Here is a 26,578-nt window from a genome sequence, read left to right as displayed (position 1 = left end):
GTGCGCCGCGGCGCCGCTTGCAGACGGGACTGGGTCTTCCCTGGCTGGGCAGCGAGACCTCGCTTCTCCGCTCTCTTCGGCGGCCTCGTCGGCGCGCGCCCTCCGGCCCCTGCCGGGAGTCGCCCGGCTCCCGGCCAGTCCCCCGTGGTCAGCCCGGCGGCGCGTCCATGGCGTGGCGGCGGCGGCCCGAGGCCCGCGGCGCGCTGGCGCTGCTGGCGCTGGCCCTGTGCGCTCCCGGGGCCCGGGGCCGGGCTCTCGAGTGGTTCTCGGCTGTGGTGAGCACCGAGTACGTGGACCCGCAGACCAACCGGAGCGTGAGGAGCGTCTCGGAGAGCGGCCGCTTCGGCGACAGCTCGCCCAAGGAGGGCGCGCGGGGCCTGGTGGGCGTCCCGCGCGCGGAGGACCGCGACCCCGAGGGTTGCGAGGCCGGCACTCGCTTCCTCGTGCCGGGCGGCCGGGGCGCCGCGCCCTGGGTCGCGCTGGTGGCGCGCGGGGGCTGCACCTTCAAGGAGAAGGTGTTGGCGGCGGCACGGAGGAACGCCTCGGCGGTGGTCCTGTACAACGAGGAGCGCCACGGCAACCTCACCGCGCCCATGTCCCACGCGGGTAAGCCGCCGGCGCGCGGGGACGGGCGGGGCGCGGCGGCCGTGCGCCGGGGTCCCGACCGGCCGCGAGGTCCTCTGCCGGGACCCCGAGGGGCGGCGGTGGTGGGCTCCGGACGTCGGGACCTGCGAGGGTAGCGCCCGCTTGGCTCGGTGTGACCCCCGGTGCTCTAAGGAGGGAGGCGAGCCTCCGGACAGAATTACATCTTCTCCCCGGGTCGTTGAGGTGAAAGGTGTCCTGTGTGGGAAGGAGGGCGGTGGGGAGAACGGAAGACTTTAAAACCCGCATGAGGAGGATTCTGGTTCTCACAGGCGGAAAGTCTCTCTAATCAGGAGTCCCTTGCCATTCAGTGTTTCCCAAAGTCAGATGCGGCTGGAGTGGAAGCTCTTCTCCAGGGCTTTGCAGGGTCTGGCAGTCCCTTCACCACGTAAGGCGGTGGCTCGGTGACACTCCGGTTTCTTCACTTTAATAATGTATGTCAGTATTCTAAACTTTAAAGTGAGACAGTCTGTATTTAACTGAGTCCGAAAACCTGGCCTTAAGTTGAGTATGTTTTCTCATTTGCTAAATAGAAGGTTGTAATACTGGCTCCATTGTTAGATTCCTTGAGTGGAGTTTAGATGAAAAATTTTAAAGTGATCATGCAGGGAAAGATTTTGTTCTTAGCTAGGCAACCCTTCCCACAGGCAGTTTTCCGAGGCAACAGGTTACATCTTCAAGCACTTAGAGTTTGAAAGGTTTATTTTGCAAGGGTTCTTATTCTCAGAAAGGGCTTCCTGGGTGGCTCAGCAGTAAAAAAATCCTCCTGCAATGCAGGAGACTCAGGTTCAATCCCTAGGTCAGGAAGATCCCCTGGAGTAGGGCCCAGGCAAACCTCTCCAGTATTCTTGCCTGCAGAATCCCGTGGACAGGCCTGGTGGACTATAGCCCATAAGGTCACAGAGAGTCAGACACGACTGAAGCAACTTAGCACGCAGGCACGCATCATTCTCAGAACTGAAATTCCAAGTGCTATTTGACTGATGATAGAGTCTGGCGGCCTTCTAAGGTCAGACTCATTCTGAACTTCCTGGGATCAAAATCTTTAAAGTTTCTGCTGCTGCAAGTCAGACATTCTTTTTCCCCCTGTGCTTTTTGACTTTTGTTCTGTTTTGGCTTCTTGAATGCAGGTTCAGAATGCGTGTAAAATGAGGACAGAAGGGTGACTTTGGACTTGGCCTGTTTTAGCAGAGTGATGGAACGGAAGTCAGTTCAGAGGTGGGGAAGTGAGACTGTTAGAATGATGCTTTCAAGACGGTTATTGGCGAGGGCTGGGGAGGTGCTGAGAAATGGGTAGAAACTGGGGAGAGGTGGGATGAACGGCATAGTGAGTGAGGCATGTTGAAGCTGAATGGCGGAGAAGAGGTAACTGCAAGAGTCAGGTCTTTGGGAAGGATGGTGGCTATGTCCAGGATTCTCGGAGCAGTTGAGCTCTGATAGAAGAGGGGGAAATTCCTCAATTGCGACAGAGAGGAAGTGGGTTTGGGGAGGAAACGGCAGCAGATGTCCATGCGGTGACATTGGGCAAGGCAGCACCTTTGGTGCAGTTATCCCAGTTGTTGTACCCAAGTCCCTGTTTCTGCAAAACTCTCATGAGAAGTGCTGTCAGAGTTCACACAGCATTCCAGACGCCTCCTGTGGGCAGGGTTCTGCCGGAGAAGAACCCTGTGTGCCAGGATTGTCTGACACTGGGTCCTTGCCTTCACTTCTGAGTCTGCAGCTTCTTGTGGGCTTTCTCTTTTCCATGGCAGTTCTTTTCCATCCACAATTTTCTAAATGTGTCTACTGAATTTTTTGGTAATGACACTAACATCCTTCCAGGCTAATCGTACTTTTCTAACCATGATTCAGCAATCTTGCTTGCTTATCTTACAGACATATAATTTATCCGGGCTCAGAAAGCCGCTCATTGATGCTCATTTTAAATTTTTGTGCAAGCTTCTGTTACCATTCTCGGTGTCCATTTTAGTCTGTTTCAGTGTAAAATTAATTCTGTTTGAGGAAAGAGACAAAAGTAACAATATTAGCAGTTTTTTAAAAGAAAAAGTGTGACAGTTCCCAGTGCAGAGTCAGTTCTTTGCTTACAGCCCTTTGAGGTAGATCCTTTAGCCCCATTTTACGGATGAGGAGACTGAAAGAATTGAAATGACTGGCCCCCGGGAACAAGGCAATCTATGGCCAGATCATTCTTTATTGCAGGGGCCTGTCTTGGCCTGTGGATACACAGGATTCCAGTTGTGACAGCCAGAAATGGCTCCAGATATTGCCAAATGTCCAGGGGCAGAGAGGATGACAGTAACATCCCAGGTTTGAACTGCTGACTTAAAAAGAGACGAATTTGGTAACAGTGAGACCAGTGGGTTACACAGAGGAAAAGCTGAAATCCACTTAGTCTGTTGACTAGTCCACGCAGAAATATAAGGGCCTGTGCTGTGTTGGTGACTAGAAATGGAAAAGAAGGTCCCTTCTATTCTGAGAACTCGGTCCCGCTGGGGACAAGGGTACAACTGTGTCATGTCTTCTTGAGAATGGGTTGGAATTAAGAATGGAGTGAATGGAATTAAGTCAGAGGAGGAGCTGGCTTTGACAGACTTGAATTTTAAAGGTTACGCAGAACCTTGACAGCAGCTCAGACTTTAGTTTTCCCTATTTTGTCAGAATGTGGCTGGAGCCAGTAAAAACCACTGATCCGTGGTTCTCAGTGTTCCTGTGTGATACTAGGGGGTCTGTGTTCATAGGTCACGTGGCTGCTACTGAACTCCGATTGTGATGATCTCCTCCCAAGTCTCAGAGTTTCAGCAGTTTTTCTTTTTTCTTTTCTTTGGCTGTGCCGGTTCTTCACTGCTGCGTGGGCTTTCCTCTAGTTGTGTCAAACGGGGACTGCTCTCTAGCTGCAGGTTTCTCACTGTGGGGGCTTCCCAAGTGATGCTAGTGGTAAAGAACCTACCTGCCAAAGCAGGAGATATAAGAGACTCAGGTTTGGTCCCTGGGTCAGGAAGATCCCCTGGAGGAGGAAGTGGCAACCCACTGCAGTATTCTTGCCTGGAGAATCCCATAGACCGAGGAACCTGACGGGCTGCAGTCCATGGGGTCACGAAGAGTTGGACGCGACTGAAGCGACTTTCCATGCACACACACTCTTACAGAGCATGGGCTTTAGGGCGTGGACTTAAGTAGTTGCTGCTCCTGGGCTCAGCCTCTAAAGCACAGGTTCAGTAGTTGTGGGGCAAGGGCTTAAATTAGTTGCTTCTTGGCACGTGGGATCTTCCTAGATCAGGGATTGAACCTATGTCTCCTGCATTGTCAGGCCGATTCTTTACCACTGAGCTACCAGGGAAGCCCGTCAGCAGTTTTTCTTAAACCCTGTTGCTTGACTGCTAAAATCCAGTACAAGATGTTGTGGACTTAAGTCAGTATTTTACTGTGGCTCGAAAATAAGTTGTGACTTTAAGACAATATTCTATCAGGACTGTAACAGCCCTAACTGTAAGGACTGTGACTGTAATGCCCAAGGTTGGTTCTCTTTCCTTTGACAGATGAATAGAGAGTGGCCAGTCTGAGCCACATATGGCACCTGCTTGTGGGTAGAAATGCCTGAGACACGTATCAGCCTTTGAGGAGTTCACAGCTTAGTGGAGTGATAAACAGACCTTTCCAGGCCATATGATTGGGCCCTCAACAGAGTTATATGCCCACGTGCTTAGAAAGCAGAAAGGAGGGGCATCCAGTGTAGGTCTTGCAAAGGAGATTAGGGGCTGTTTTGACCAAGAAGAGTAAAAATTGATATAAGTCAAGCCGTTGAAACGAAAGCTTTTAGAGAGGATTGGCCTTGATGTGGTGACTGCTAGTTAATTACAGGCCGATCCTCCAGCTGACATCTTGAGTGGCTGTTTAGACTGGCACTTTGCTTGTGTCAGCAGTTTACTGAGGCCAGGTGTTGGCAGGGCTGAAAGGTGTGTTTGGGGAAGGGGCCACTGTAGGAGTGGCAGGAGATGACACATGATAAGAAGTCCCTTAGCTTAAGAGAGATGTACACTCTGTGTTTGCAGAGCGTGGGAAATGGTGTTTTATGAGTGAGTGGTGCTCAGTGATCTTGAATGCTTTGCTCTCACAAATGAGCTAAACATTTAGATTTGAGTTTAGCTTGTATTTTGGTGCCCTAGGAAGAGATGGCACCGTACAACCTCATAGCAGGTGGGATAAACAGCCTGTTCCCAGAGAGCAGGCAGACAGAGTCTTGAAGGACAGCTTAAGTTGAAGGTTTCTGGGTGATTGTGGTATGGGGGCTGTGTGAGGAGCTGTAGGACCTTTTGGGTGACAACAATGGCCAAGACTGAAGGCCTGAGGTGAAGTAATGCATTTAGCAGAGCTGCAAATTGTTGAGCGCTATACTCAACAGATACAGAATATTCTTGAGCAAGCCGGATTTCTCCAAAACAAAATGTGAAATTCCAAGACGAGAGTTGCATGTATTTTTGAGTCCTCATCACTCATCCCAGCCAACCATAAAGACATTTGTGTTTGGCATGATAGCTCACGTTCTGGAGACGTTTCCATTCCATTCATATTCCATGTACTATTTCCCCTGCAAAGGGAGTCTCTGAGATTCTCCTCACCTTGGGTCAGTTCAAGGATAATACCAGAAGAGAAACCAGTTTTTCAGGTCGACTCATTCATACAGAAACCATTCTATTGGGTCATCGCGTATGATGCTAGAGCTACAAAAACTAATAAGAACAGTAGTCCTTGTCTAGTGAGGAGGAGGGACTCACCAAGACATTATATGTGTGGTGTGTGCCAAGTTGTTTCAGTCGTATCTGACTCTTTGTGACCCTATGGACTGTAGCCCGACAGGCTCCTCTGTCCATGGGGTTCTCCAGGCAAGAAGACTGGAATGGGTTGCTGTGGCCTTCTTCTGGGGATTTTCCCGACCCAGGGATTGAACACACATCTCTTATGTCTCCTGCATTGGCAGACAGGTTCTTTACCACTAGCACCACCTGGGAAGCCCAAGACATTCTATAGCAAGTGAATAAAAACCAGTGTACTTAAGAGGCATTGCTGTATCATATACACAGAGGTGTGGGATGCTGGAAACCAAGGTTAAACCTGTGCTGAATCTTAATTTTTCCATGTTGGGTGCAGGATGGAGAGACTGTGGACGTTATTGGAAAAAAAGAAAACCTAAAAGGTCATGGGATTCTCATGCTGGATCTTTTACGTGCATTTTTTTAAATGTCTTACTTTTAATAGTTTTATAGTCATATTTACATACATTTACAAATTGTTAAGTTTACAGTTATGAAAGCATACCAGTTTTTATGTTTAGGCATATTAAAGTAAAACTATACTAGTAACCTCTCACCATTGGGTATCTTTGATGTATTTTTCCTTCCAAAGGAAGCTATTTATTTTTATGTTTGTGAACTTTTTATTTTGTATTGGGGTATACAAATACCTTTAACAATGTTGTGATGGTTTCAGGTGAACAGCAAAGGAATAAAATGCATCTCTCGCTGCCTGCATCAGTTTTCTAGACCAGAAATCTAATCCGCCACTTTAAATATTTAAGTAGTTCCCGTCTCCTTCAAGAGAATGCTGAAATCTACTTTAAATAGTTTCCTAGGGAGGAGAAGTGGTACACTAGACTCATGACCCTGCAGAATTTTGAAGCTGTGGACCAAAACAGTTTTTTTTTTTTTTTTTTACATATTTTGTTTGTTTTTGACAAGGTAGTAAGAGGAACTATTATTTTTCAAGAAGGTTTATGGTCATGTACTCTATGCAAGACCTTGAGTTACATCTAAGTTAGAAATACAACAAACTGCCTTCCAGGAGTTAGTGACTGGTGGTTGTTTGCAGGGAGGGGCGGGCATTGCATATAACGACCTTTTTTGGTGATTGGTAGCAGTGCGAGGCTTGGGGAAGAAAAACATTCAAAGGGTTTTTTCTTCCCCTGTCCCAAGACTTTGAGCGTCTTTGCCTTCTGTGAGGAAATTCAGCTGTTTGGTTTGGAAATCAGCTGTGACTTGCTCTCTCAGGCCACCGGGGCTCTAAGACTGGCCCAGGGAGGCAGTGATAGGAGGACAGGGCAGAGCCAGAAGGGGCCTGTGCTAGGCACCCCTGGGGGCCCTGCACCCAGTGACCCTGAGCTCGGCTGCCCTGCTTCCATTCATCCCCCTACACGTCCCAGAAAAGCCAGGCATGGGATAGAAGTCTTCATTCTGAGCTTCATGATTTAAAGTAGTTCCTGAAGGGACTTCCCTGATGGTCCAGTGGCTAAGACTCATCACTTCCAGTGCAGGAGGCCCTGGTTCAATCCCTGGTCAGGAAACTAGATCCCACATGCTGCAACGAAGACTCGGTGCAGCCAAATTAATAAATGTTAAGTAGATATTTTAAAAATAGAGTAGCTCACAGAGGCAGTCTTGCTGCTAAAATAGTTCAGTGGCTAAACCATGTCCGACTCTTGGCCACCCCATGGACTGCAACATGCCAAGCTTTTCTGTCCTCCACTATCTCCTAGAGTTTTTGCAAACTCATGTCCGTTGAGTCAGTGATGCCATCCAACCATCTCATTCTCTATCACCCTCTTGTGCTCCTGCCCTCAATCTTTCCCAGCATCAGGGTCTTTTTCCAGTGAGTCAGCTCTTCATATCAGGTGGCCAAAGTATTGGAGCTTTAGCTTCAGCATCAGTCATTCCAGTGAATATTCAGGACTGATTTCCTTTAGGATGGACTGGTTTGATCTCCTTGCTGTTCAAGGGGCTCTCTGTACTTAGAGTGTGGCAAATGTTAGCCCTCAGCCCGGGCACAGTATTATTACTTTTTAATATTCTCTTGTAACTTAGTGAACTAGGAGTTTTTTAGGGGAAAACTTGAGACTGACGCTGGAGGTGTTTCTGTTCCGGGTGTGCTTCTTATAACCAGAGCGTTTCTGCAGCCCTCCCTTGAAGTTTCAGGTGTTTTCAGCCCATCCGCCATCTCTCACTCATTTAGGCAACAAATATTTATTAAACGCTTACTATGTGCAAGCTGCCTGAGGCACTGGAGGTAGTGAGATAAACAGGATACCTTTATGTATATTGAGTCACTAAGCAAACTGAACCAGTTGCCAATGCAAATATGCTTTTATGATGGTACACCGCCTAGAAAACCTCCCTTCTTTTTGCTTGATAAACTCTTCCTGTCCATCAAGATGCACTCCCTGCCCAGGGGAAAGTTCTTCCCATCCCAGAAAATATGATCACCTCATTTCTGCAGCTTTTCCTTCCACATTATCATTCAATAATCAACAGTCCAAATAGAAAAATTGTCATTCCCATTGTACAGCTGAAGAAATAGTCTCAGAGGACCCAGACATGAATTGTCAGAGGCAGGTTGGAGCCCATTCTGGTGGTCCCGAAACCTGTGTTACCCCTCCCCTCCCCAACCCCCCACTCACAGGGGGAAAGGCGGAGGCACACGCGGAGGAGCCGGCTCTTCCAGGTGCTGCGTCACGTTGAGCAATTCTCTTGAAGATGTCTCAGCCCTGGTCTGTAAAACGATCACTCACCTCTTGCTGCCTCGAGTGAAGGCACAAATGTGAAAAGGCTTGAGAGTTGGTTTCTGCATTAACAACCAAAGATTGTTCTATGAGTACAGAAATTGTACCTGTAACCATAGCATAGAAACGTTTTGATTTTTGTGTAAACGTGGAGACAGGTCCGTGGGGTTCACTGTACTGTCCTTTCTGCTTTAGTATGTGCTTGACATTTTCCATTAAAGGAAACTTTTTTAATTTATGGAAAGGGTCTTCAGCTTACAGGGCACCCCGTAATCATACATGGTATCGTTCTCCTAATTGTTTCTGTATTTGTCTTTCTCAGCTACTACCTGCTTATTTCCCTAAAGGCAGGAAATGCCTGGCTCCTTATTGAGCCTCCCTAGGGATGACGTAGAGGATTGTGCGAGCACTCAGGCAGCCATGGCACTTGACCAGTGACACTTTTAGTGGGTCACAGCATCGGCTTGACAGGAGCCACCTTAGAAGGTTGCTCTTCTGAGGTTTCAGTAACTAAATCCCCATGGCCGAGGGCCACAGCGGATTTGCTACGAATTAAATTTCTCCCCACAGTAAAATAGTGTTAGAATGTGGTTTCAGGGTAATGCTGGAGAACAGTCTTTAAATGAATTTTTTTAGGTTAGTTTTTGAAGGGATAATACATACACAGGGCAGAGAATTTTTGCTATGTCCAGCTCTCTCCCCCACCACCTCCACCCAGGCAGGTGGCGCTCTGTATTGATATGACTGCGTAGACCTCTTGTCCACACAGTTTTTTTTTACATGATGCTTTTTTTCCCTCCTCTGTCTTGACTGCCATCAATATTAATAGAGCTGCTGCCTCAGTCTGTACACATACTATAATTTATGTAATGGTTTTCTTGTTGATGGACATTTAAATTGTGATAGCAAAAACTGAGAAAAGGGACTTCCCTGGTGGTCCAGTGGTTAAGAGTTCGCCTTCCAATGCGGGGGGATAGGGAGTTCCAGAAAAACATCTGTTTCTGCTTCATTGACTACACTAAAGCCTTTGGCTGTGTGGATCACAACAAACTGGAAAATTCTGAAAGATATGGGAGTACCAGACCACCATACCTGTCTCCTGAGAAACATGTATGCAGGTCAAGAAGCAACCGTTAGAACCAGACAGGGAAGAATGGACTGGAAAAGAATACATCAAGGCTGTATTTTGTCACTCTGCTAATTTAACTTGTATGCAGAGTACATCATGCGAAATGTCAGGCCGGATGAATCACAAGCTGGATTTAGGATTGCCAGAAGAAGTATCATATAACCTCAGGTATGCAGATGATACTCTGATGGCAGAAAGAGAAGAGGACCAAAGAGCCTCTTGATTAAGGTGAAAAAGGAGAGAGAAAAAACTGGCTTAAAACTCAACATTCAAAAAACTAATATCATGGCATCTGGTCCCATCACTTTGTGGCAAATAGAAGGGGATAAAGTGGAAACAGTGGCAGATTTTCTTTTCTTGGGCTCCAAAATCACCACAGATGGTAACTACAGTGGTGAAATTAAAAGACATCTGCTCCTTAGAAGGAAAGCTGTGACAAACCTAGACAGAGGATTAAAAAGCAGAGACATCACTTTGCTGGCAAATTGTCTAGGCAAAGCTGTGGTTTTTTCCAGTGGTCATGTATGATGTGAGAGTTGGACTGTAAAGAACGCTGAGCGCCGAAGAACTGATGCTTTCGAATTGTGCTGGAAAAGACCCTTGAGAGTCCTTCGGACCGCAAAGAGGTCAAACCAATCAGTCCTAAAAGAAATCAACCCAGCATATTCATTGGGAGGACTGATGCTGAAGCTGCAAAACTTTGGCCACCTGATGTGAAGAGCCAACTCATTGGAAAAGACCCTGATGCTGGGAAAGATTGAAGGCAAGAAGAGAAGGGGGTGACAAGAGGATGAGATAGTTAGATGGCATCACTGACTCAATGGACATGAGTTCGAGCAAATTCCGGGAGATGGTGATGGACAGGGAGGCCTGGCGTGCTGCAGTCCATGGGGTCGCAGAGTCAGATATGACTTAGCAACTGCACAACAAAAACATTGAATTGTACACTTGTTTAAAAGAGTGAATTTTATAGCATGTGAATTATATCTCACTAAAATTGCCTTTTCAAAAACAAAACCCATTTGTGGTTTCTTCAAGCTCACTTCATTTTCTTTGTCTTTCTGTTGCTCTTTTTCTTATAGGAAATTAGTTTTTATCTTTGTTATGTTACATTTACTTCCCCCCTGCTAGCCATTTGCTCTTTTGATCTTGAGTCCTTGATTTTGCTTTCTTTTAGTCAGAACAGACAATTTTTATTTTTATATAATTGGTTAGTTGCTCAAATCTTTTTTTTAAAAGAAGTTCTGAGGGGATTTTTCACACTTGGAAAGGTTTTTCTTCAATATTATTTATTTTTTAATGTCCGTGTTTCTTCTGGCTCTTCTCAGTTTTTTCTTTTTTATATATTTACATCTTGGATTTTTTTAGAATTTAAATTTGGCTTTAAGTTGTAAAGAAAGGATTCATCTTTTTTATCCTTAGATGGTACTCAGTTGCACCCATACTTTTTTTTTTTAACCATAGTCCATTTTACCCCTTTGATTTGGAATCCACTTCTGTCATTTACTGAATTTTTTTATGTTTTGTGGTCTAATTTCTGGGCTGTCTAATGCTGCTACCGCACTGTTTTAATTATTTTGACTATAAAGGCTAGTTCAAGTTTTATTGATTACAAAGGTTTCCTAATCTTGATTATTTTTCCCCTAAGTGAACATTAGAAGCATAATTTTTAGGGTTTTTAAAATCCCATTGATAATTCTAAAGATTAACTTATAGATGAAAAGTGAAAGTGTTCGTTGCTCAGTCATATCCAACTCTTTGTGACCCTCATTGACTGTAACCCGCCAGGCTCTCCTGTCCCTGGGATTTCCTAGGCAAGAATACCAGAGTGGGTTGCCATTCCTTCTCCAGGGGATATTCCTGACGCAGGGATCGAACCTAGGTCTCCCGTATTGCAGGCAGATTTTTTACCATCTGAGCCACCAGGGAAGCCCAATTTATAGAGAGATTCATGTAAAATTGGCCTTTATAGCCGTTCTTTTTTATTTCTCTTACTTTTTTGTCCTGTTTGCTCATGCATTCAGAACAACATGAAATAATATTGAAGAGAGGAGGAATTCTCAGATTGCTTCCCTGAGATAATGGGGACGTTCAGGCACTTGTATTAATATTTATAAGTGAAATCGGTATTTGTGTGTGTGTGTGTGTGTTTTACCATGTTTGGTTTACTTATGCTAGAAATAACTTTAAGACTTCTTTTTTTATAAAAGCTGCTGTGGAACACTTATATATGTTGCTCTTTAAAGATTTGAGAGTAGAATTCTCTTATGAAACTGAATGGGGGGCGTGGGGGGGCTCTTGCTTTCGAGGGGGTATTTCTTAGTGATTTATTCTGCCTCTTATATAATCAGTCTGTGTTCTCCTTGGTCACCCGTGTTGGTAACTGGGGTTTGTGTCCATTTTATCACAGTGTTCAGTCACATGTGCGTGGAACCTTACTATCTCCATATCTTATTTTGTGTTTTGTTGATTGCTTTGTTCTTTATTAAGGAACAGGAAACATAGTGGTCATTATGGTTAGTTACCCAAAAGGAAGAGAAATTGTGGAACTTGTGCAAAAGGACATTCCGGTCACCGTCACCATCGGGGTGGGCACCCGGCACGTCCAGGAGTTCATCAGCGGTCATTCCGTGGTGTTTGTGGCCATTGCCTTCATCACCATGATGATTATCTCGTTGGCCTGGCTAATATTTTACTATATACAGCGCTTCCTATACACCGGCTCACAGTTCGGAAGTCAGGTAACCGTCTCTCTTTAACTTTGCTTTTTAAAAGATCGTCTGTAAATATTTCCTGTGTATTCTTTTTGAAACTGTTAGACAATACCTTTAATTTTATTATCATTTATAATATTTAAGTCATTGATATGTGGGAATTTTTTTAAAATAAGTTTTAAGTTAGAATATATTCAACTTTATGTGCTGTAGGAAATCAGGTCATCTCTCACTCCTGCAAAGATCCTCTCTCCTTTCCAGACATAAAGGGATGACAAAAAGGCATGAAGCTGGGGGGGACATGGTTGTGTTTTGGAAGAGAACTGGCCCTGCCTGTCTCCACAGTGGAGCTGCATTCAGAGCCGTTTATTTGCGGGGGTGCTGCCTCCTCAGTAGCAGCAGAGCAGGGCCCTGTGGGTCCCACACTCACCTGTTGTCTTGAGAACCACCCCTCCTGGCTGCTCAGGCTGCAGATGGTCATTGCTGGGTCATCTTCTGCCTCTGACCAGGAAGCCTCTGTCCTTTTAGGGGCCTTCACAGATGAGTGTATGGAGCCCCGTCCTCAGCTGACTACTTTCTTACCAATAATCAAACATAATATTGGTTTCTTCTTCAGGCATGGAATTGAAAATAAGTATTGTTGATCAAACAGCTCCTAGGTTACACATGACTGTTCTATACGCTAGGACTTAAATGGTAGTTTTGTTGTTGTTGTTGTTGTTTAAATTATTTCATTGTAGTCACTAAATTTTTGCTTTTTATGACTTTTTTTCCATAGCTTGCTTATACTATATGAATTTTTAAAGTAGTGACTTAAACATTTCAACAATAATAATAATGTGTTTCTTCCCTAAGAGCCATAGAAAAGAAACAAAGAAAGTTATTGGGCAGCTTCCTCTTCATACTGTAAAGCATGGAGAAAAGGTAATATTTTCATGATTGTTTTTTGTTTGTTTATAATATGAATCTGGGGACTTCCCTGAGACTTTGCCTTCCAACGCAGGGGACGCGGGTTAGATCCCCTTGGTTGTGTAGCTAAGATCTCACATACTTCTCAGCCAGAAAACCAAAACATAGAACAGAACAAATTGTAACAAATTCAATGAAGACTTTAAAAATGGTCTGCATTTTTTTAAATCTTAAAAAATATATATATATAAAATACCAATCCATTTGTATGTCTTAGCTAACAGTGTTGATCATGGAGTTTTGGCTAGTTTGTTAATTTTGACATATGTGTTTATTTTAAAGAAGAGTTGACTGAAACACTCCAGTGTATGTGAAGAGCCGTCTATACCTGTGCTGCCCAGGAAGGTACCCCTAGCCACATACAGCTGTCTGAATTTAAATGAACTAAATTAAACTGAAAACTCAGCTCCTCAGTCACCCTGGCTGCATGTCAGATGCTCAGGTGGCCATACTAGCTACTTGCTGCCAGACTGGATGGTGCAGTCAGTCAGACACAGGTGACTCCGAAGAAGCTCCAGTCTCTATACCAGAGACACTGAGGCTTAAATCCACCTCTGTTAAATCTTATGCTCTGTACATTCTCTCCGACTCCCTTAATTACAGGGAGAAAAGACTGGGATTTATGGAGAAGAGGAGAAAAGATATTGAGTCCTAATCGCTGGGCCACTAGGGAAGTCTCTAAAAGGCCAAACTCATAGCAGGGTTCAGAAGCATTTTTGCAATAAATCCTAAGTTTCAGAACCTCATGTTCTTAGAGGATAGGTTCCTTACAAGGAAAACAGTTGCTAATGCAGGAACAGTTACTCTTTTAATGGCCCATTTTCAGTGCTGTGAAACGTGAGGCAACATAGCCACGGGTGGGTTCCATCGTTTGGGTTTGCTTCTTTGCTGCTGTAAGTTGTTGAGCCCTGATCCACGCCGACACAGCAGCCTCCAATCCCCAAGTGCCCTTGGGTTCACAGCTCCTCCTGTGACCTACTTAAAGGATTAAAGCTTCAGGATAACACGCATTACGTTTGCAGACCTTTGATTTTAAAGCTTTGAGATCAGATATTGATGGTTCCTGTGGAATATTTACCATTAGGGTACTCTAGGAATCATATTGTTGGCTGCATTCTCTCCCAGATGCCTTACATTGTAGTAACAGTGAATTTGCAGGCTCGGTGCAGAGTCCAGGTTTCTTTCCATGTGGCTGTATTCAAAAGGAAAAGTGGGGGAAAAAAAATCCCATCTCATGGGAAGATTAACATGATTTACAAATTACGAGGGTCCCTGGCCGAGCAGGGTGGCGGCGGGGGGGAGAGAGTGGGTGTGTGCGTTGGGGGCATGCGTACCTGCTCAGTCGTGTCCAGCTCTTTGCAACCCTGTGGACTATAGCCCGCCAGGCATCTCTGTCCATGGAATTTCCTAGACAAGAATACTGGGGTGGGTTGCCATTTCCTTTTCCAGGGGATCTTCCCAACCCAGTGATCTAACCTAAGTCTCCTGCATTGGCAGGCAGATTCTTTACCAGCTGAGCCATCAGGGAAGCGCCCCCTGGGGGAAAGAGTCCCCAGCAAGTATCTTGAGACAGGCTGTGCATTCCACTCGCAGTTCCATGATGAGCATAGTTTTATGTTCCTCTTGAAATGTATGTTCTACTCTCTGGCAGGAACTCTGTCCTTAAGTATGAGAAGACATAGATTCATATGTGTAATTTACTGTATGAAGTCTTTGAGAACATAAGTCAATTGATATTACCCTCTTCTGTACAGAACGATTTTGAAAATATGCTTCTACAGACTATTGTCAGAAATAATGGTTAAAAAAAAAGAAGTCTCCATAAATGATCCATGAGTATATAGGTGGATTTTCTGGCAATCTTACATGTTTAATTTGTGCAAACAAAGACTGTGTTTTTTCTTAAATCTACATCTTGTTGAGTTCCGGAGACTGGTTGTTTCCTAGTTTTTCTTATGGACTCAATCACAGTAATGTATAAGCTTGCAGACCATTAGGGAAGTAAAAATGATTGCATCATTCTTTCTTGGCGTGTGAAAAAAGGTGGTAATGTCTAGTTGCAACATGTAATTTTAAGTTCAGTGACAAAGTTAATTTTAGTGCAATCTTTGATAGCAGTATCCACATATAAAATCAGTTTTTACTGCTTGCTTGTTAACAAGTGACCCATGTGCTTAAAAGTACTTTAAAATAATTACATGATGACTGTGAAGCTGTGTTCCATAAAATTAACTTGCTGAAGCTACGGACACTGGTAACTGAGTCCCTATCCCAGAGTCCTGGAGAAGAGAAACTCATTGGCCAAATTTGGGTCAGGTGGCCAGGTCAGCCATGCTTATTACTTTGATTGATGGCTGAAGCCAGGTGGACATATCTAGGTGGTACTCAGGGAAGTGGGATGAGCTGACACCCCCAGAAAGGTTATGACTCACAGATTCTCCGAAGCTAAAATTGTGTCACAAGACTGCTTCCCCAGAAATTTTTGTTTCTTTTTACCTGTATTAACTTGATGTACGAAAAAGTAACTCGAGCTTCCCAGTGGTAAAGAATCTATCTGCCAATGCAGGAGATGGGAGTTTGATCCCTAGGTCAGGAAGACGCCCTGGAGGAGGAAATGGCTGCCCACTCCAGTATTCTTGTCTGGGAAATCCCATGGATAGAGAAGCCTGGTGGACTACAGTCCATGGGGTTTCAAAGTTGGACATGACATAGTGACTTAAAAAAAAAGTAACTTATTTCAATTTGTGGTTCTTTTATCACTAGTGAGGTGAATATTTTCAGATATGTAGTCCCAAAGTATCTCATTTGTAGTTTCTCATCTGTGGGTTATAACTTTGCATTTTCTCATCTACAAGTTATAACTTTGTTCTTTACCATATTCTAATGAAGCCTCTTTTGTATTATATTTCCAATGATTCCAGAAAATGTATATCTTATTAGATATTCATTCTCTTTGTAAGTTTTATATTTGAAAAAAAATTAATTATAATAAAGCAGGCATTTGCATTTCTACAGCCCTTAAAAATACGGTCACTTAAAAAAATGAACAGCCCCTTATTTAAAGAGAGAAGGAAATGGCAACCCACTCCAGTACTGTTGCCTGGAAAATTGCATGGATGGAGGAGCCTGGTAGGCTACAGTCCATGGGGTCGAAAAGAGTCAGACACAACTGAGCGACTTCCCTTTTCTTTCTTTCTTATTTAAACATTATTCGTATCTGATTAGGTAGACAATGAAATCTTTTCCTTTTCAGACAAATTCTTTTAAAAATAAAATCTCTTGATAGTGGTAAAGATAAATGCCAAGTAGAAATTATCTGTGTATAATTTCAGGATGTACCAATGCAGACTAGAATTCATCATTGTTTTAGTTGAGTGATAGTGAGTTTTGTTTTTGTTTAGATTTTGTTGTTGTAGTGAGTTTTACCAACAGTGTTTTATTAACTATTGTTAGTTGCTCAGTCCTGTCCAACCCTGCAACACCATGGACTGTAGCCTGCCAGGCTCCTCTGTCCATGGGATTTCCCAGGCAAGAATACTGGAGTGGATTGCCATTTCCTCCTCCAGGGGATCTTCTTGACCCAGGGGTTAAATCCAAGTCTCCTTCATTGGCAGGGGGATTCTTTACAGTCTGAGCCACCAGGGAAGCACATACTATTTGCTAAGGATACAGCAAATTCTTTGCTCTTCTTTTTTACAGGGGATTGATGTCGATGCTGAAAGTTGTGCAGTGTGTATTGAAAATTTTAAAGGAAGGGACGTTATCAGAATTCTGCCATGCAAGTACGTACTCTTACTTGCTGGGATGTTAAAAAATCACAAGTTTCAGGTTTCTGACCAAAGAGTTAACGTGTCTTTCAGGATATGCAGATCTTACCATCAGGTGATACCTTGCGATCATCTCACCTCTTAGAAAAGCAGCTCAAAGTCTTCAAGGTCCTCTTGTACTGTTTTACTCTAAGACTGTTTTGCTTGAAGACTTCAGGTGACCATTAAGACCCACTGTCTCCTTTTTTTGCAGATTGGCTTTTAATCTTATAGACAAGGAGGCTTCAGTAGGGTCTTGGGGGTCTATACTGTACATTTATCAGTGGAGAAAGTCTGCCATGTTGGGAGAAAGGAAACTGCAGCTGGCCAGGTGAAGGCCCTGGGGGAGAGGGCCAGGGACAGTCAACAGACTTGGCTCAGGCTCTGCTATTATTATTTTTTTTTTTTTTTTTAGCTTTTAAATATTGTAATTCTTATGTTTTAAACTAGTGAACATTTTCCCAGACATTTATTAAAAATGTTATCCTTAAAGACATTCCCTGGTTATGTATTTTTATCTGTTATTTTTCTATGGAGATGCCTTTTTTCTTAGATTAGGCTCCACTGTTACTTGCACCCTGAGTTTGGATTCTTTTTGGGGTTGTGTGAAATAAATATTCCTCCTTTATTTAACTAGGTTTTTTTTTTTAGCAACAGAAACTTATGTTTCCTTTTTAATCATGAGATGCTTTAACTCTTCTTTAAAAATTGCTCTGTCAGCAGAAAGGTGTATAGAGACTGTGTTTTAAAGCTGGTCATTTTAAATTCTACTTCGCACCTATGAGAAGCAGGTCACAAGTTAGCATGTAATTGTGCCTCGCTTTATGTTTACAAGTGTTCAGAGTATATACCAGTACTTTATAGGAGATAAAGTTCTCAGGAATTCTGTGGAGGACATGAAGTAATGAGGATCAGAATAACAAAATTAATTTCCCTGCATCAAGATAGTGGACTTGAATCTGCAGGAGTTCATGTGGGTTGGTGTGCTGGGTGCTTAGTGGATTGGGGTCGGTGTCAGTTGACGGGATCCTGTAGATTATTAAAATAGAAAAGAATCATTATTCTAGGCTGGTTGAGGGCAGGTCCTTGTGACTTGTACACACAGTGAGCAGCCAGGTTTCCTGCTACAGGAAATGGAGACGCTCCTGACGGCTGAGCTGGGACTTGCACTCATATCATAAACAGCCAAGTGTCTCCTGAATGTGCATGTATCCTGGTCATCTTAGTGGGGTTTTCATTCCCTGCCCCCACCCCACCCCAGTTTTCTCCTGTGATTTATTTCAACTAATTTCCCAATGGAACCAACATATTTATTTTTCTCAAAACTGTTCCTGTGGGTCGGTTTCAGTTTAAGGATGGATAGATAGATCACAAGACAAGCTGGGTTGGACCACCTTACGTCCTTACCTGCTGTTGTTTTTAACTGCCCTGACAGGTTTCCCTTTGGAGAAAAGGTCTTTAGACAGTGACGACAGTAATAATAAGGAAAAATTGCTGAGGATTTATAGTGCCCACTACCCTAGTAGCCACGTGGTATGTGGGCTGCTCAGAACAGCCTTTGAGGTAGGTGCAGAGGGGCCTCAGGATCCGTTCACAGTCATAATCTGATCACACAGCTGGCATCTGAGCCTGATCGGTGTGGTTCTGATCCCCACACCCGCTTACCTGAAGCACAGATACACTGCAGACTCATCACCCGAGAAGGGAAGTGAGCCAACGAAGACCTCAGTAAAAGGAGAAAATTCATATGTGATTTCTTTTTTTGATTCTGAAACTAATGTGTTCATTCTAGAGAAATGTAGATGCTACAAAAACACATTAAGTGTTTTTTTAACTTGCAGCCCACAGACAGCTTTAATATTTCAATTGATATTTTGCTGCCTTTCTACTGGAGTCACTTTACATGAGATACTACCAGCTTTTATTAGCTTGTTACTGTTAGTTAGCTCTTTAGTTTCTTAGGCACATTCATTCCCGAAAGGCTAGCAGAGGCACGTAAAAATACATTCCAGCATGATACAGAAATAAACCATGCTGTTTTCGTGCAGTGAAGGGGGAGTTTCCCTCTAAATGCCAAATTCCGTTTACTTTGGAAAGTAGAACAGATAACCTTCCAGGGTAAGTGGATACACTGGAATTTTGATATGATGGCATTTAACTTGTAAACAAGAAGATGAGTTGGTAGGATGTGTTATTTCCTTTATAAGGTATAAGCAATTATTTTAAGACATTAACACGTACTTAATTTTTTTAGGCATATTTTTCATAGAATATGCATTGACCCATGGCTTTTGGATCACCGCACGTGTCCAATGTGTAAACTTGATGTCATCAAAGCCCTGGGATATTGGGTTTGTTACGTTTTTGTTTATATTCAATCTCTGCTCCCCCCACCCCACTGCCCCCCATTCTCCCTGAGTGATTTGATTCTGTTCCTGACCAGAGAGGCAGGAGGAGTGACCCAGATGCTCCTTCTAGGTTCTTCTGGTTCCTGAAGAAAATTTTCTCTATATCAAAAGTAAATTCGTAAGACATTCCCCCAAAATCAATGAACTTACAGGGTTATTGAATAATACACTAGGTGTATGCTTGAAGTTCGTACTTAGAGTGGTATTTTTGCTATATGCTGTAACACTCTGCAGGGTCTTGTAGATGCTGGTCAGTGTCCTGGAAATAATTATTGTAAAACATCTGACCTGCAAGGAGCCAGATGCACATTTTACATACAAAGGAAGCGAAAGCCAGCACCTCTGGACACGAGCTCTCCTGATACCTGGGTTTCAGAGTCAGATAGCTCAGGGGAAATTCCTCCCGCAGCGAACGTGCTCCATCACTTTGCCATACTGAGCTGGTCACAGGGCCACGCTCGGAGAACAGAGCCGGGAGGTTTGGAGTGAAAGAGCAGGTTATTGCAGCTGTGCTCTGAATGACTTAACGCACATTAAAATATTGACTCCTGGCCCCTCTGGGAGGGGAGCGCTGTTTTAGTAGCCACCTTTAGTAACCGGAAACATGAGCTTAGGGAGAAGTTGCTCACCTAAAGTCACAGGTGATGTGATGGGTTATCAGCTTTCAGGTGTAAGTTTGCTTAATTCCAGGGTCCAAGCTCTTAACTAGCCTCCTACCCAAAAGAGGGAAAACAGGTTTTCCTAGATTGTTATACTTTTAGAGTCTAAATATAACCTATTACTGTCCCAAGATACTCTTGGTTAAATATAAATTGTTTTGAAACAGAGATCTTTGAGAGAAGTAACTTAAATATCAGATAATTATTTTTCTTGTTGCTAAACATAAGATGTTTTTGCAGCATTTACTAAAGAGATTTCTTTATGATAATGAATTTATGTGACTGTATCAGCCCTCAAGGCTGCAGGCCCCCTTCAAAATATTTTTCATTTTCCAGTTCAGCATATCTTTAAAAGAGAGCTAAGGGACCACGCACTATCTTAATAGCCAGTACGATTTTCTGTGAATTACAGTGTTTGAGTGTGAGTTGTAGAGGCCTCACTGTGGATACACAGAGAGGGAGGCAGAACTGTGTTACTGGAACCTTACCCACCTGGATGTCTAGAAAACGTGTCTCTGCTCTAGAATCTCTAATGTTGATTGACTCGTTGTTTTGATAACTGGCGGCTCCCCTCAGCTTGGCGGGTGTCCTGGGCGTTCTTAGTGGCCATGGCGCGTTCTCTCTCGCCCCGCCCTGCTGGGACCGTGTCTTAAACAGTGAGAGCCAGGGATTAAACAGATGGTTTCCTGGCAGTCTTCCTCCTCCTCCTTCTGTAGATGCACTCTGAAACGCCTTTTGAGTTGCTGTCTTCATTAGTTGGTAACTTTAGACCTGCTTTTAATTTCTAAACATTTGTGGAAAAGGCATTCCGTTGACCTTAGCATTGAGACTGTTTTTGGAAATGCATCTGCATATATTTCACGTGTTAAAAATCAAGACTCATTTTACATCAGGTTGTCTTGCTTTCAGAACGTTAGTTTCAGAAGGCTAGAATATATGTTCCCAGAAAGCTTGTTTCCTGTTTTGAAGAAACTTACAGTAATTTGAAATCACACTTAAGATATTAACTTGTCTTGCCTTTATTTATTTATTTTTCTAATTCTTTGACAGATAGGTCTTTTTCTTTAGACCCGTTGACCCTCCTGCATTGAGTTGTAGAGCGTTTTACACTCTCCTCTCGTGTGGTAACTAGTTCTAATTTCCACAGGGAGAAAATGACCACAGTGAGAGCAGCCACTGGCCCTCACAGACTGCAGAGTGGTGCCTGACTTTGCAGCTGTGACCGCTTTGACATGCCTCTTGTCCCTGTCGTGTTTGCTCTGGGGCCGGCCTTTATCAGGGGTGTGCAGTGCTGGGTCTGGACATGGCTCTGGAGAGACAGAGCTGCACAAGGCTCCACCCTTCTGCTCACTGGCTCCTAGGAATTCCGCCATCTGTACTGGCGGGGGGCAGGCATGCACCCCACCCCACTGGCCAAGGAGGCCTGTTTGGAGAGTGTGGGACACAGAGAGGGAAGGCCTTGACCCTGCCAGCGGCAATGAGAGCATTCAGGGAGGGCTTTCTGGAGGGACATTTGAGCTGTGTGTTAATGGATCTGCGTATCACAGGTCAATGGCGAGTGACCACGTGGGGTCTGAGATGGGCAGCTAGTTCAGCCTGGCAGGTACTCAGACAGGTACCTGGAAAAACAGATCAGGGCAGGCTGAGCGGGAGTGCGGGTGCGACAGCAGCCCAGCAGGACTTGTTGGTTGGTGTGGCAGGCGTCTTCTCTGGGGGTGCCTGTGGGAAGGCAGTGAGCCACGCAGTGTCCAGGGGTGGGGAGAAGGTTCTAGAACATAGGCAGAGCCAGCCGCGGGAGCAGCAGTGCCTTTGGCCCTGAGGACCCTGGGAGTAGAGCAGGGAGCTAGGCTGTGCAGTGTTCAGCCTCAGCCCAGACTCACAGGGACACCCACCCGCCCCCAGTATGCCTTTTCCCAGCAGATTCGTCCATCACAGCTTTGACTCTGGTGTTACCCAAAAAAAGGTTTCTGGATGGCCCCCAGGTTTTGAGACTCAATGCAGGGGTCCTTGTAGGGTCTCCTGTACCCACTTTCCTGATCTCATTTCTTCTTTAAAGCAGCACATGGGGCAGTGGAGGCACAGTGGGAGCAGACACACCCTGTGCAGAGTCGGCGCTCTCCGAGTGAGCCCGGGGCAGTCTGCAGCCCCTGAGGGTCGGGAGCCTGCTTGTCTCCTGAGCCCTGGCCACTGGCAGCAGTTAGGGCGGCCTTTCAAGCTCAGGGCCCTGGTCTCAGTGGCCCGCAGCCAGTCAGGCTGCTCAGGAAGCCAGGAAAATGCATTTGTGACAGAGCTTCACTTTCTGTCAATACATAGTTTAAAAGCTGGCATCGCTTGTGTCAAGGGGAAAAATGGTTTTTTGGAGGAAAAGCATTTAGGCAATAAAAAGCTATTTACTGGAAGTAACTCACTTTTTGGTGATGCTAAGAAGATACTGATGTGCTTTTTGCAATATTGGTGTTTAAATAGTTTGTTTGAATTATGAGCAGATGATGATAGATAAGCTTGATGGTGTTACTGAGAAAAGGTGTTTTCTTTGCTCTAACTCTCAAGGGCGAACTTGAGGACGTGCAGGAGGTGACTGCCCCAGAATCTTCCCCTGGGGGTGTCTCGGCTGCAGATCTGAGTCTCTCGGTACCGGACGGCGAGAGAAGTGACACTGGCAGCTCCGAGTCGCCCTCCACCAGTGACCCTGTGCCGCCCTGTGACGCCGGCTTTAAGGAGGATGCAGGTGAAAACACAGCCTTGCTGGGTGAGTCACTGGCCGGTTAGCAAACACAGTGGTGTTACCAGTGCTTAAATGAAAGTGAAAAAGCACATAGTGTGCAGAAAAAACATAAAGGAAAAATGAAAACCATAATCTTACCCCTACAGATACAATACCGTTTCAACATTTCAATAAATATATCTCAGATTTTTTTTTCTGTGTGTGAGGAGGAGGAGAATATCATTTATGTGCCCTTAGGTAACCCGTTTCTTCCTCTTAGTGTACAAAACTCTGTATCCGTAGACAAGACATGAGATTTTCTGCAGCTGTGTACTGGCACATTCTGCGTTCAGTATAGTTTCTATAAGCCACATCCTGCTGATGGGCTGTTACCATCAGTGACACTGAAATAACTTGAGTGTATACATTTACCACCTAGCTGTCCTGTGTCCTCCTTGTAGGTAAAATAGAACGGATTGCATTTTTAAAGTTATTGATGCAACTTCCTTCTTTTCGTATTTGTTGGTCATTTATATTTCTTTTCTGAGTGGCCCATTTCATCCTTAATTTATTTTTCTATGGAAAAACTAACTTTTTCATATTGATTCTAAGAGCTCTTTGGTCTTTGCTTTGTTTTTTATCTTGTCCAGCCTTCTCTTACTTTGCATGATTCTGCCTTTGATAGAATGCTAACTTAGGAAAGTCTTCTTGGGGTTATTAACTTATATTTTACTAACAGTTGTGGTTTTATATTTTATGCTCAAATCTTTAATGCACATAGCTTCAGAAAAGATGTAACTCACCTATTTTTCCCAAATATTTAACGACTTGTCAGTTGTTTAGTGATCATTACTTGTGAATAATATGTTTTGATATTCACAAGGCAAGGCAAATTTCCTCATCTTTATTCTTATTTTTAAAAATTTCTGAGCTGTTCTTCATTTTTTAAGATTAATCTTAAAATCAGTTTACCAGGTATAAGAAAATCCCATGAAAATTTTTATTATAGTTGAATTAATTTATAGATTAACTGAGAAGAATTGATGCTTCTAATTTTGAATTTGCCAACCTGTAAAAAGAAGCACATTTTTCCAAATTGGTAATATTCAAACTGAATCGGTTTGTCTTTTTTTTTTTGTACATTTTTAGAATCTGGGAAGCAAAGATAGAAACATGAGAACTGAAGTTTTAAAGTAGGACCAGAGGAAGAAAGGATGCGTTGTGTAAGAAAAAGGGAGGATGAATTTCAGAGAGTTAGGAAGTGGAAAGCTGGATCGGTAGGAGTTCTAGCCGGGTCTCCTGCTGGGCATGAACCGCCCTGTTTTCAGCAGTTCCGTTGCAGTGAGCCCAGATGCATTCCATTGTAATTTTTGCTGTTTCCTTCAGTCTCCAGAAGGGAAACGAAATTTGTTTCCTCTACTACTTGACTACCCTTGAGATATTTCAGGACAGGTAAAATTCTTAAGCTGAATTTCTAAGTATTTGTTCACCAGTAAATTTGACAAGTAATTAATGTGTTAATATTATTTCTAGCCTACCATCATAACAGCATCATTTGAGAAATATTACATTGGAAAAAAGTTAATTCTTTCCAGCCGACCTTAGGACTTCCAGAGTATAATGTAACTTCACCAGTAGCTAAGCTAACACTTTCTTGACCCTCAGGAGCATCTGGAGATGAAGGTGGGGGTTATTAGGGCAGCCCACTCCCTGGAGAAGGTGTCTGCAGCAGTGGGTTCCTCTCTGGCCCACTTGACCTCAGGTCTGGTTGTAGGTGAACTCACAGTGCTTGGCTCTCCTAGTTTTGAGGAGGTGCTGTATTCCTGAAAGAAACCTTCTGCACCAAAATTATTCTCTTCTCCTTTCCTAGTAACATCCGACTGGACTCGAATGCCAGTTTGAACCTCTCCGGGTCTCAATTTCCAGTCTCTAGATTGGGGATAATAATGTAGACGTCTCTAGCTTGTAGGGTCAATATACATTGCCCAGTAAACGCAAGCTACTGTCTTCATGGGTGGTGATGCCATCGCTGCGCATTTGGAAACACACTCTGGTTAATCCCACCAGCTCAGCCTGCATCTTTTCTGTTGCATGGTGCTGACCACATGCTTGCTAACTAGACTAGAAAACCTCTCATGCTGTATATGAAGAAGGTGTTTTTGTATTTTCTTAACTCTCTGTCGGGAATAGGTTGCTGTTTCTCCATGTAAGTTTTATTTAAAATTTTCTATAATTTGTTTCATGAATGATGATCTCCAAATGTTACAGTGTTTATGTAACCAAAGCCCAGGATATGCCCAGCGACTAACACTGGCTCCCGTTGCTTTGTTGTAGGGACAGGCAGGAGCAACACTCAGCGTGACGGACCCGCCTGCTAGCGCGCGACCTGTGGACCATGTCACGGACAGAGCCTAGGCTCGAATTAAAGGACATTTTATTTTTGCTACTTTAGTGCATAGTGTGTCTATGTGAAAATAATGCACACTCTTTTACCTTTCAGGTTCTAATTTGGTATACAAAGAGCTCAGATATTTTATTCTTTCAAGAGACTTTTTGATTAGTCGTGATATATTTATCTATTGAAATGTGTCATAAGATGATTCTGTCTTCTCAAGGCTGGTTCTAGCCTAAGCACGTTGACTTTAGACTAGTTGAAATGGAGTTGCGTGTTCCCTGGAGGAAAGACTTAATCTTTGAACATTAAGCTTGTCAGTGTGGTGAGAGACGTCTGTCGCTTTCTTGCACCTCTGTACTTTAGAGAGATCTCCAAACCCGAGAGCACTTTCATTGTTGTTTTTTAAGTTTGGAATTATGAGAAAAGTACTGGTGGGCTTGAGTAATTTCTTTTCTCCCTTTTATTACCTAATTTCTTCTAATAACCTTGATGGGGAGGGAAGTTTTGTCCCTTTTTTCTACAAATAAAAAAAGCTGTCACATGCGGCATGAAGTTCTTCATTGCTTGTTAAGGAAATGGAGCAGACAGACTGGGTTATTTGGGGGATTTTTGGTTGTTTTTTGAGGTAAATGATGAATTTACTGATTTCAGCTACAGTTTAATCTTTACAATTAAAAGGGTGATAGATAGAGACTTTCAGTTGCTGTTAAACAAGTAACCAGTTTTCTAGATTAATTTTAAAGCAATGGAAAAAAGCAGTGAACTTGTTTCATCATCTCTCCCCTCTACTCTTGTTTGCTGTTCTTCCTCGAAGGTAGGGGAATTAGGCTGCTCTGAAGCTTTGGGGGCCGCTTTCTAAGTTGAAGAAGTGATGAGACACACAGTGGTTAGGACTCTGCGCGTCCGCAGCAAGGGCTGCAGGTTCGATCCCTGACTGGGGAAGTTCTGCATGCCACAGGGGTGGCCAGAACAAAGAAAAAGACACATTCTGCTCTGCCGTCACTTCTTAGAGGTGGAAGGTCCAGAGAGGAAGAGTTAGTTTTTTTTACAACTTGAAATTGTAGTCCTTTGTAGCTTCCAAACTGTTTACTGTGTACATCTTTATTTCATGGTAAAAATAAATGTTTACTAGAGTATATAATTTTTAAAGTGTAAACAATTTATTCTTATAGCTGTATCTAAGACGTAAAGTTCATAGTTTTTTTTTTTTTCCGAGTTACTTAGGACACTCTGATTCCAGCCACTCAGTGAAACTCTAGGTGATTAAACAGTGTTACTGATATCAACAGAGGCCGGACTCCATGGGAAGAGCTATTGGGATAGAAATTGCCTTACTCTTGAGTGCTCATTTCAACAGACACTGCAGTGGGTTTCCATAGTAGCCATCATCTTTGAAATTTGCCTTCTGTGTTGTTCATTGCAAATAGGAAAATATGTCCCTGATTCTATACCAAGTAGATTGCTCTTTGTGTTTTAAGACACATACTAGCGGAAAGTGCTGTAATTCTTCCCACTAGCCAGTGAAGCTGACTTTAAAGAATGCTTTAACAGATCAGGGTGAATTGTTTTTGATGATGATGGGCGAGTGAGTTCTTATCAGCGGCTG

General features: G+C 43.7%; 1 protein-coding gene across 1 annotated transcript; it reads left to right on the top strand.

Annotated features, from left to right (window-relative positions):
* RNF149 (ring finger protein 149) lies at positions 10 to 26,113 on the top strand. The gene is made up of 7 exons (XM_018054928.1): positions 10 to 606; positions 11,808 to 12,058; positions 12,887 to 12,955; positions 16,700 to 16,782; positions 19,061 to 19,157; positions 22,424 to 22,622; positions 24,912 to 26,113. The coding sequence occupies exons 1-7, from the start codon at positions 168 to 170 to the stop codon at positions 24,953 to 24,955; spliced, it is 1,182 nt and encodes a 393-aa protein (XP_017910417.1). The 5' UTR covers positions 10 to 167; the 3' UTR covers positions 24,956 to 26,113.

Source organism: Capra hircus, chromosome 11, assembly GCF_001704415.2.
Source record: "Capra hircus breed San Clemente chromosome 11, ASM170441v1, whole genome shotgun sequence".
Taxonomy (NCBI): domain Eukaryota; kingdom Metazoa; phylum Chordata; class Mammalia; order Artiodactyla; family Bovidae; genus Capra; species Capra hircus.
The sequence above is the reverse complement of the archived record's forward strand: the minus strand, read 5'-3'. Positions and strand labels throughout refer to the sequence as shown.

Bases quoted from the DNA above. Each gene is read 5' to 3' on its own strand.
- RNF149 (XM_018054928.1), top strand. From the start codon at position 168: ATGGCGTGGCGGCGGCGGCCCGAGGCCCGCGGCGCGCTGGCGCTGCTG. The intron at 12,956-16,699 runs GTAATATTTTCA...TCTTTTTTACAG, and splicing joins CTGTAAAGCATGGAGAAAAG to GGGATTGATGTCGATGCTGA. The intron at 19,158-22,423 runs GTTTGTTACGTT...CTAACTCTCAAG, and splicing joins TCAAAGCCCTGGGATATTGG to GGCGAACTTGAGGACGTGCA.